The sequence below is a fragment of the Hipposideros armiger genome, unplaced genomic scaffold (genome assembly GCF_001890085.2).
Source record: "Hipposideros armiger isolate ML-2016 unplaced genomic scaffold, ASM189008v1 scaffold_72, whole genome shotgun sequence".
Taxonomy (NCBI): Eukaryota; Metazoa; Chordata; class Mammalia; order Chiroptera; family Hipposideridae; genus Hipposideros; species Hipposideros armiger.
The window spans coordinates 368,205-380,032 of record NW_017731422.1 but is presented as its reverse complement, the minus strand read 5'-3'; the positions used below and the strand labels follow the sequence as shown (position 1 = coordinate 380,032).

The following is an 11,828-nucleotide window of genomic DNA, read 5'->3' as shown; positions in this document are numbered from 1 at the left end:
GCTCTTTGCCAAGTGTACCTGAGTAACCCAAATGTTAACAAATAAATCTATTTCTGTTTGGTAATTTCTCTTGCTACTGCAATAGCAAGCTTAAAGTTACATTTGGCCAACTACGCTTCCAATCAAAGGGAGGAGCCCAATCCCATACACATCTGCCAAAAGAAGTGCCCATTTCTACACTAGTTCCCATTGTTCGTTCCTTACTGCAAGGTCTGTGTGTTTCTTGTAATATTACTAGTAAACTGCCTAATACTAGACTTCGCGTTAGAAAGGTGCTCACTTCTAAAGTTAGGACAGACAAGAGACTGCTGTGTATTTAACCCAGCTCACTGGAACTGGCTGAAGCTGCTCTAGAAATGTGCTGGGCCCTGGTGCAGCCGGTCTTTCTTCCTGGGGACACTTAAGCCGCAGGTTGTACATTAACTAAGGGCAAAAATGGGAGTGGAAATAGGTGTGGACTTGGAAACAGCCAGGGACATTCCGGGACTCATTTCGTTTCAGGTCCCCTGAAGGACGCTCCGTCCTATGATGATATGAAAGGGCCACGGTGGGAGACAGGAACAAGCCTCTTCTCTGTCCAGTTCTACGCCACCAAAGCAGCTGTCTCCAGGTGGTACCCGAATCTCACCAATCGGAAAGAGAGTTACATTTTACCGCGGCTCCGGCATCCAATCCGAGGTCATGTCTCAGACTCCACCGCGCCGGTCTACCAGCTGGTAGCCAGTTCCGCTGTCGCGCGCCGGGCAGCTGCGCACACTCAGGAGCACCCCCAGCAGCGCAGATCTGCTGGACGTTGGGGCTGTTAACAGCGGCGGGGCGCCCGCTATTGCGCAGGCGCCTCAGGAAGGTCTGCGCCTGGTCGCGCGCCCTGCACGTCTGCCTCGCCCCCCGGGTCCCACGATCCCGCGGCGTCGACGGCGGCGGGTGAGTGTGCGACTGGCGCGCACGGCGTTCTGCAGGGAAAAGTCACCGTCTCCTTACGTCTTAAGGGCTTTGAACCTAAAGGCGGTGAGAAACGCCCTCCCCCACGACACGTCCTGGGGCGCTGGCGGGGACGTCGGCGAAGGGGCCCGGGGCGGGCGGGGCGGTAGCTGGTCGCGAGGAAGGAGGAGGGAGGCGTGGGAAGCGGAAAGACAGCGTAGCAGGTGGGTTTGGGCTGGGAAGGCTGCGGTGTGCAGGGGGGGCGAGGACGGTTGGCTGAACATCAGCGGAGGGGCGAAGGTGGGTGCGGGTGAAAACGAGGGGCGACAGGCCTGCGGGATGGGCGTTTGATTTAAAACAAAAAACGAAAACAAAAAGAAAACACCGTCGAAGGCATCAACAGGCATCTGCCTGAACAGTAGATTAGAGTTTATGGTAATTATATAATCCAATTTATAAACGAATTTCCCAGAAAACCAAACAGTAAAGATAACATCTAAGTGCTGCTTATGAGCTGGACACTGTGTGAAGCACTTTACAAACAGCACTTCCTTTTCTGGGCACAACAGCCCTATAAGATGATAACATCCCGTTATACAAGGGAAGAGAGTCAGGCTCAGAGAAATTATGTGTCCAGGATTGTGCGACAGGCAGATTCAAGTTTGTACCGGGTTTGATCCCAGAAGGGTGTTGCCTAACCACCAGGCGACCTGGTGGCCCTAAGCCTGAAAACTGACAAGTACTGTAGGAAGTCACCTGCTTGTTTTACTATTATGGTTTTCTTTTCTTTTTCCCCTAGAGGTTGTTCCAGGCAATTTATTTAATACACATATCTCCTCCTTGCTTTGAAATTAGCTATGAAATATTTGGGAGAAATTTTGATGAAAACCGAAAGAGTACATGGTGGGGGAGGGGGCATTTTACCATGTACAAAGTAATATAGCTAACTGTTTTAAAGATACTTGCCAGACAATTTTGTGGGCTCTGGAAAATTGGAGAATAATTCAGAATCCTAGAAAAGACAGAGCAAGTCTTTTAAGGAGTAGTTATATTATTTCCTTAGAATATTAAGAAAATAAACTAAAGGAAGCCACCTAAATTAGCTATGTCCATAGACAATGTTGTTTTAAAGCCGTATGAGTTGCATTATAAATAATATTTGTGAAGCGCTCAGAATAAAGCTATTGTATTACAGAGCAGATGGCATGCTAATGGAGACAAGTATCTTTCACTATATCTTGTAACTTATACTGTCTCAACTTCACATGGGCTAAGAATGCCAGAGAGAACTGCCTGACATGCATTCCGTGCAGATAAGGAAGTCATGCCAGGCCAGGTAGAGTGTTTTGTCCCCTGACATGAAGAAGACTACCAACTACTTCTGGTTCCCATTGGGATAATTGGATGTAGTCCAGATGAGTCTGCTTTTCTGTTTCCCCCTTCAAATTTTTTTTTTGTTTGAAAAATTACAAAATGCTTCCCCATGTTTTCTAATGTAACAACTAGTGATATTTATTCCTTGAAAACTACTTGAGAACTTCTCACTGGTGTTTTGTTTATAGTTTAATACTCCCTGTTAAGTGAAACAGAATGTGCTAGACAGAAATACAGGCACTGCTAATGAAAGATGTTCTAGCAGAAAAGTTCTGTTAATAGTTTGGAGATTCTCATTAGACTTGTTAATTTGCTGTTACTAGACTCATAAATTTGTTGAGGACCTGAAATTAGTACGAACACAGCAAAGCGACTTAATTTCTTTCTGAGCTTGGGCAACCACCGAACTTCCGCCTCATCATAGGTAAAAAGAAGGGGTTAAATTCTTTCCAGTTATTTCGTTTCACAATAATATCATTCTGCCTATCATACTACAGACTTTTTAATGTAATGTGACAGCGTTGCAACTCGAAAGGATAAAAGGAAACTGTACTTGAGGGTCTGTTCTGTAACACTTGATGCATCCTCATTGTACACACAAACATCCTGAATCTGGGAGAAATTAGATCTGCCTAAGATCGTCCATCGACTAACTGTGAGCCAAGCTCTGGGATCTTTGTGTTTTCAGAGCCTCTAATCTTTCCGCTTTGTCTGTGCTTCAACCCTGGGGACAAGGACTGGGGCCCTGGGATCCACCAGTGTGTCAAAGGATTACTGACCCCAGGATAGAGAGCATATGCACCTGGAGCATCCGTTTCACTCAAGATTTGGGGAAGACTTTGATTTGTATGTATTTTGTGAGAGAGAGGGCTGTGCACAGGCTTTTGTTTGTTGTTTTGCATATGGGAAGTTGTGTAAAATATTTTCACAGTAAAACACCCAAGTCTGTATTATGAAGTACAAATTTCACATAATTTTTGAGGTAAAATGAGACTTCAGAGATGTTGCCAGTTTTGCGGTATGGCATTTCAGATGCTTTTAAGATTACAATTTAATTTCCCTCTACTACATACATAATTGTTTTATAGAGATATAATTCACATCCAGTTCACTCATTTAAAGTGTAAAATAGTAAATTACAGAGTTGTGCAATATCACCACAATCAATTTGAAAACATTTTTATCACCCCAAAAAGAAACTTCATACCTATTGGCATTTACCCTTCATTTCTCTCCAACCCTTTGCTCCAGGCAACTACTAATGTACTTTCGATTTCTATAAGTTTGCCTATTCTAGGCATGTTATCTACATAGAATGATACAATAAGCGATCTTTTGTGACTGCCTTTTTTCACTTAGCATAACGTTTCAAGTTTTATTCAAGTTGTAGCATGTATTAGTACTGCATTCCTTTTTATTGCCAAATAATATTCCATTGTATGGTAATACTACATTTTATTTATTTTTTAATTTATTCATTTATCACTTGATGGACATTTGAATTGTTTGTACTTCTTGGCTGTTAGGAATAATGCTGCTGTGAGTATTTGTGTACAAGTTTTAGTGTGGATGTACATTTTAATTTCTCTTGGGCATATACCTAATAGTAGAATTGCTGGGTCATATGGTAACTGGGTCATATGTTTATTTTGAAGAACTGCCAAAACGTAAAATGTTTTCTAAGTGTCTGCACCATTTTACATTCTTACCAGCAGTGTATAAAAGTTTCATTTTCTCCATATTCTTGCCAACACTTGTTATTATCTGTGTTTCTGATTACTATATCCATCCTAGTGGTGTGAAGTGGTGTCTCATTGTGGTTTTGATTTGCATTTCCCTGACTACGAATGATGTTGAACATCTTTTTATGTACTTATTTGGAAACGTGTTTTTTTCTGATTCCTTGCTCATTTTTTTTTATTGGATTGTTTGGCTTTTTATTATTGAGTTGTTACAGTTTTTTATATATTCTAGATACAAATCCCTTATCAGATATATGACTTGCAAATATTTTCTCCCATTCTGTGGGTTTTTTTCTCTTTCTTCATGGTATCCTTTGAAATACAAAAGTTTTTCATTTCAGGGAAGTCAAATTTATTCTTTTTTGTCACCTGTGCTTTTGGTCCTGTATCTAAGAAGACTTTGCCTAACCCAAGGTCATAAAGATTTACTCCTGTATTTTCTTCTAGGAGGTTTTTTTTTTTTTTTTTAATATAGTTTTATTTTGGTTGTCAGCCTAGCGTACATGAATCAGCAGGCTTTGGCTAAAAATAAATGATAAAGATATATTCAAGGGTCTTACACAACTACACAATACTCAGAGTGTTCTGAAAAGAAAAACAGAAGCTGAGGGTTCTTAGAGGAAAAAACCATTCTTGAGAAGAATCAGTCCTGGTTTGGGCCGCTGGTATGGGGAAGCAGCTACACTCAGAGAGAAACCAGGGAATCTGCCCAATCCAAGCTTTCATGGCCATCCGTGTGCCCTCCACACAAGTTTTAAGATCGCTGGAACCCAGAGCAGCAGCCTGCATAGCATTGTTGTCTGATTAAACCAAGTTGTGACTGCCCAAGGTAGGAAACGAGTTCTGCATAAATACTGGGTCAGGGGGCACCGAATGCTGAATGAAAAGAGAAATACTGCTGTCCAGATTCTTGATAGGTGAAACTGCTGAGACGTGACAGGCTGCGTCTGTGCAAAGTATGTCTCTTGTACTAATGAGAACTGTTACTCTTTTCTTTGGAGAGGTGGTTTTTGTTACTCTATACTGGTTTTCGTTTCTTGGATGGCACCAGCAACCGATGACTCATGTACGACACTCAGAAAGCAGCCCATCTCAGGTTAAAATGCTAGAGATTTTCCAGACCCAAAGATCCTCACAAACAAGGGTCTGTGCCTTTGGTCTTCAAAATTTTAAGTCCCTGGTTTTCAGAGGGTCACAGCTTCAATCAGTAAGTATCTGAATGACTACACATATACAGATCATCTAGGTTATATGTTTGAAAGGAAAAAAAAGTCTCTGCCTTCGAGGAGTTGCAGCCTAATTGGGAGAAAGAAGAACCAAAATACATGACTTGTGAACTTAATCATCATATGAGATAACTTGTTGCTGTTTATGCCTAGGACATCTAGGTGCATATCCCTATGGCCATTCCTTGAGTCTTCTTACCTGAAATAATGAATGCATTCACCTCACTCAGACCACAAGCCCTCATCCCTGCAACGTTCACTGAAAGTTACTTTCAAAATGCTAGTTCTTCACTTCAGCAGGACCTCTAGTCTAAAAACCTTTCCACTCCTTACATCTGTTTTAGTTTCAGTTTAGATGCTGCAATTCAAAGTCAGCCACTCTTTAGATACTTCCTTCATCATACTTCAGTTTCTGGCAGAATTGCAAGCCCACGTAGGGCTTGTTTTGTTCATGCCTGTGCCAGGGCCACTGAATTGCTAGAGAAAACCAATCAACAGTGTCACTCTAAAAATTCATGACACCAGCTGTCAGCATTGACCACCAGTCCTCCCATTTCCTCTCTCGCAGTCTCCACATTGGCCATCTTTCTGTGTTCCTAAACAACCGCTCTTTTACCTCCTTACTCCCTCTATAATTGACCCTGCTACCTCTCGCAACTCGGAGAATGCAGCTCGCTTCACCTTCAGCTCTCAAATCTGTTCGCTTCCTGCTTTGCTCCTCTCTTGTTATGGTGGAAGAGGTATCCTGCCCTTCTACAGTGAATAATTCTATCTAAATCACATATCCTATTTTCTTAGAGACCAAAGAAGTTGGAGGCTGAAGGCAGGGAGATTTATTGTAATCCATGGATTGTTAAAAAAAGAGTGAAAAACCAGGGAGAGCTCTGAGCCTGGGTTATCAGGTAGAATAGTTATGTATTTGACAGTAAAAGGGGTGTTTAAGAAGGATATGCTGATGAAATTCATTTCAACAGCTGGTGGATTCCTTTAGAAGTTACTGTGGCATCCAAGTCCCTGGAGGCTTTGTCTGTCTGTCAGCCTCATGTGAATATTGTATAGGTGCAGACTGAGGTAGGACCTTTCTCTCAAATAATACGTATTTATTTCTTACTCCCCTTTTGTATGCCAGTGTTTTTCAACAAGAACTGGTGATAAACCAACATGGTAGAATTTCCACCACCTATTTCTGTGGTACCAGTCATTAAACTAGAAAAATCATCTCCCTCTCTGGAGCCTCTGAAAACTTGGCATTGTTTCTGTTTTGTGCAAAAGGATAATTTTTGTTTCCTCATCTGTTCTTATTAAGCTTAATTGCTGCTGCTGCAGATGAGCAAGGCAGCCAAGCATGAGTATTTATGTGGAGTATAAGGATGGCCTGTATCCCCTTCAGAGCATGAAGGATGGGGCAGGACGTATGTAAAAAGGAAACTGGACAAGTAAAGGCAATTTTTAGCTTTTCCAATTCTAGCTTTATTCAGTTATCTTTCAGTAAATGACATTATTTAATTTTTAAGTTGATGTAGTTAAAGCTGGGTTATAAAAAATTTATAAATGTTGGTTCTCTTCTCTTGATGGCTAAACTTTAGAAACCTAACCCCAATGAAATAACCTTACTACTTATAAATTGTGTTTTTCTATTTTAGGAACCCTGATCATTCCCCTTCAACGTGTTCATTATGAAGTTACTAGTAACACTTTTATTTTCTGGACTTATAACTGCTTGTAGAGGTAACTCTTCCTACAGTTTGCCACCAAAGTTACTTTTGGTGTCCTTTGATGGCTTCAGAGCTGACTATCTGCAGAACTATGAATTTCCTCATCTGCAGAATTTTATCAAAGAAGGTGTCTTGGTAGAGCATGTTAAAAATGTTTTCATCACCAAAACATTTCCAAACCACTACAGTATTGTGACAGGCTTGTATGAAGAAAGCCATGGCATTGTGGCCAATTCCATGTATGATGTAATCACAGAGAAACATTTTTCTGACTTTAATTACAAGGATCCTTTTTGGTGGAATGAGGCAGTACCAATTTGGGTGACCAATCAGCTTCAGGAAAACAGATCAAGTGCTGCTGCGATGTGGCCTGGTACCGACATACCCATCCACAATACCACACCTTCCTATTTTATGAATTACAACTCCTCAGTGTCATTTGAGGAGAGACTAAATAATATTACCATGTGGCTGAGCAACTCGAACCCACCAGTCACCTTTGCAACACTCTATTGGGAAGAGCCAGATGCAAGTGGACATAAATACGGACCTGAAGATAAAGACAACATGCGCAGTGTGTTGAAAAAAATAGATGACCTTATTGGTGACCTGGTCCACAAACTCAAGATGTTAGGCTTGTGGGAAAATCTTAATGTAATCATTACAAGTGATCACGGGATGGCCCAGTGTTCTAAGGACAGACTGATCAACTTGGATCTCTGCATCAATCGTTCAGACTACACTCTTATAGATTTGACCCCAGTTGCTGCGATACTTCCCAAAATAAGTAAGTAAACTTTTAGCTAAGGGATATTTGAATGGGGCAATGGATTGAGGAGGGAGGGTTTTGCAAAAGAATGAAGCTCTGGCTTTTGTAGTTCAGGACCATATATTCTTACACTTATTCAGAGTGGGATTATATGTTTTTCCCCCCTAATTTACATGTTTTTAAGAAATTAAAGGTTTCAGTTCAAAGTGATTATTTCTTTGCTTTTTGATATATTTTGTAATTATTCATGCTAATAGAAAAAGGAAATTTCTACCCTTAAAAAACATCTTGGATTTTTGTCTACTGATCTTAGAGTTAGTAATTAGTAGTAATATGTAATTAGTTTATTTTTATTTAGGAAGCTAGATGTGAAAATTGTCCACTTTTTATAAAAAGTTCACCAGGAATAACAAAATGAAAAAAGAGATATGGGAATGCTTGGAAAAGAGAGAGAGTGTGTGTGTGTGTGTGGGGGGGGCGGTGTTATAACCCACAGTGTCACATGATTATTGCTTTTTTTTTGTTTTTAAGAATTAAAAATGATTTAGTAGATAGATGATATTGTTCAGAATTTTTTTCCAGTTATTCTAATTAGAAGTATTTTTTTCATTATCAGTTAACCATGACTTCCCCCTTTACTATTTCCTTTTCTGCCAGATAAAACAGAGGTTTATAACAAACTAAAAAACTGTAGCTCTCACTTGAATGTTTATCTCAAAGAGGACATTCCTGCCAGATTTCATTACCAACATAACAGTCGAATTCAGCCTGTTGTTTTGGTTGCAGATGAAGGCTGGACGATTGTGCTAAATAAATCATCAACAAGATGTAAGTATTAATTTAGGATTGTTCTGTTGTGTCCTAGGGCTAAATCATACATTGTGATATTGTTCCGTTAACAAGATACGTTGATTTAGAGATGTTGACACAGTATAATTAGTTCAATTTCCAACTAGATAATTGTCAGGTCTTCATTCCATTCTCAGGTTTTCATTTGATAGCAATTTACCGTAACCACAGTTTCACCCTTAGATTAGAAGATTGGTTGACATTGGGGATGAAGGTATAGTTTTACTTTCTTACCAAAGTTGCAGTTACTCTCAGTGACTTTCAAGATTGGTTCTCGAGATTTGTAGAAAATGAAAGAGAAGGAAGTAAACAAAAGAGAGAGAAGTAAAGAAAGTGAAAGAGGAGTGATTAGTTGAAATTTCTCTTTATTTTATGTTAAAAAAAATGTCCAGGTAACCCTAAGTCTTTCCCAAATGATGAAATCATTTACCTGAGTGCTACACCTATTTAGAATATTTGGCAAGAACCAGAAAGTAAACAAATAAAAATATAGAGTAAACAAAATAGATGTATGAAAATCTTTTCTAGAACTGAGGAAATGTATAGGGGAGAGTTACAGGTCTTCCCTGAAACAAGCTCACTTATCCTTATGTTACATTCAATTTGAATACTTTTTTAAAAAATCTTAATTTGTAGTCTATAGTAGGGGTACAAAAACTTCCTGTAAAAGGCCAGGCAGTAAATGTTTTAGGCTTTGTGGACCAGCTGGTCTCTGTCTCAGCCACTCAAGTCTGCCCTTACAGTGGGGGAAACAGCCTTAGACAACAGGTGTAAGCAAACTGACACAAGGTTTTCCAGTGAAGCTTGTTTACAAAAGCAGGTGAGGGGCTGGTTTTACTGCAGGGCTGTAGTCTTCACATCTCTTATCTGTAGCAATTCAGAAGCATCAGGCAAGAATAAAACTAAAGGTTAATGGCATTATACATTGTTTATATTTTTTCTATATATCTATTGTTGAAAACTTGGCAAATACAGAAAAGTTTAGAAAAGAGAACAAAAACTATAATCTCTCGATTTAGAGGTACAGACAAATGTTAATTAATTGTGGGAGATTTTCCCTCTAATCTTTTTTTCTATTGCGTATACTTGCATATTTTTACATTATTGAAATCACAATATCTATATGTAGTGTTGTATTCTGCTTTTATATTAGTCATGCCTTTTTATTATGCAGTGTTTTGAACATATAATTAAAGAATAATATAACAAACACTGATATACTCATCACTCAGTCCCTACACTTCATATGACAGTGGGAGCTTATTAAGTGCAAGTGATGTACATTAAAAGGCAATATTTGTTAAAAATGAAGCTAAAATTTGAGAATCTGGTATTGGAGTTCTACCTGGGACCATCATGTTTTTCTCTGAGTTAGACTTTTACTAGTGTTACAAGTTGGAGCATTTGGTTAAATTTCACATTGAATACAAGAATCCCATCTGTAACTTTCTCAATTAACTGGCCCTCTAGATGTTGAGATGTTAATTAACTAACTGTCAATAAACCAGTAAGTAGCACATTATGTCATCCTATTTTTTATCACAGGAGCAATGACATAGGTAAGTCTGCAGGTTCACTTCCGCCACTCACAGATTTTACTCACTTCCACTCACCCCAGTATTCAGAACTCTCAGCCAGACCAGTGTTTTTATCACTGGTGCTGTTTGCAAATAGTGCTGACAATGAACAAGTGAAATAGGTGGGGCTAGGACTGAAAGATAAGTACATCAGACTGAGAAATAGTTTTAAAGTCTGAGGCTATAACCAATTGGGAAAAGGGGTATGTATATGAAATAGGGAACATGGCTGAGTTGAAGAAAATAGAAAATTCTATTTCTGGCCCCTGTCTGGTCCAACTAATAAGAATTCTAATGATGGGAATTACACTGGCAAGACTCTAGTATATTTACACTTAAAGCAACTTATTTTGTGATAGACTGTTCTCATTTACTAACATTATTTTGTTCTTTTTCAGTAGGTGACCATGGCTATGATAATTCTTTGCCGAGTATGCATCCATTTCTGGCTGCCCACGGTCCTGCATTTCACAAAGGCTACAAATACAACACAATTAACAATGTGGATATTTATCCAATGATGTGCCACATCCTGGGATTAGAACCACACCCCAATAATGGAAGCTTTGGTCATACTAAGTGTTTGTTAGTTGACCAATGGTGCATTAAACTGCCAGAAGCCATTGGAATTGTTATTGGTGCACTCTTGGTCTTAACCACTCTAACGTGCCTTATGATAATCATGCAGAATAGACTCTCTGTGCCGCAGCCATTTTCCCGACTTCAGCTGCAAGAAGATGATGATGATCCTTTAATTGACTAACGTGTGTTGAGGTTTATACAAAGTATCTTCGCTTAGTCACAAAACCAAGGATATACCCAAGGTGTTATAACTATGAAAAAATATGCTTTGAATGACAAAGACTTGACACCATGCATGCTAAAGTTATTGTTTTGTTTTTCCTTTTGTTTTGTTTTGATGCATTATTAGGTAATACAAAAAGGAAAAAAAAACACCCTGTCCATAGTAAAAATTTTTAGTAAATCATTAGTTAACACCAGCTATTTCTCTAACTAGAAACATTTTTTAAGAAAAATACTGCCTCTGACTTTTTTTCTTTTTGCAATGAAGATTTAACACATCTTCAGATGAAAATATACCATAATTTAGTAGGCATGCCTTTCTAATAAGTTTTTATATTTGTAAATGAAACAATGGAATCTTTATGCAATTAGTGGATTTTTGTGTATCAGAGAGAAAAAGTTACCTATATTTTTATATTTACCTTTAATAGAGTTTGTATCCCAAGTAAACCTTCACAGAGAGTTAGGGAATTCTCTGTGATGGTTAATAAAATCAGTTACCCAGGCAGAAAAGAGCTAGCACATAAAGATACTATTTTAAGAAAAGCTTTTGTGAAAAATAAACCAACAATGACAGTGTGGTACGAAGCCTTGGTCTGCACCACTGTGTCTTTGTTAAGACCCTTACACTGTTGAAGTCTCAAAGTTTTATCTTTTGAAGGTCATTGCTCATAAGAAATTAAGAAAATAGAGAAAAATGCGTTTTTCTATTTGTGCTTACTGCCTTTGCTTAAGTTATTTAATTATTTGTGTGTGCACGAGTATGTTTGCGTGTTGTGGGCGTGCAGACTTTATGCGTCTTCTAGAAGGCATAAAGTCCATCAGAGGTGGACTGGACCGTAGGCACAGCT

The 11,828-nt window shown here is 39.0% G+C and overlaps 1 protein-coding gene across 3 annotated transcripts; it reads left to right on the top strand.

Annotated features, from left to right (window-relative positions):
• Positions 1-450: 450 nt before the first annotated feature.
• Positions 451-11,604, top strand: ENPP4 (ectonucleotide pyrophosphatase/phosphodiesterase 4). Of its 3 annotated transcripts, none has more exons than XM_019642734.1 (4): positions 451-924; positions 6,907-7,765; positions 8,405-8,575; positions 10,572-11,604. In XM_019642734.1, exons 2-4 carry the CDS (start codon positions 6,940-6,942, stop codon positions 10,934-10,936), a joined length of 1,362 nt encoding a protein of 453 aa, XP_019498279.1. In that variant the 5' UTR covers positions 451-924; positions 6,907-6,939; the 3' UTR covers positions 10,937-11,604. The 3 variants fall into 3 exon arrangements, with proteins under 3 accessions (XP_019498279.1, XP_019498280.1, XP_019498281.1); XM_019642735.1 differs by having other exon boundaries at positions 451-1,008; XM_019642736.1 differs by lacking the exon at positions 451-924 and adding an exon at positions 1,056-1,145.
• Positions 11,605-11,828: the final 224 nt, after the last annotated feature.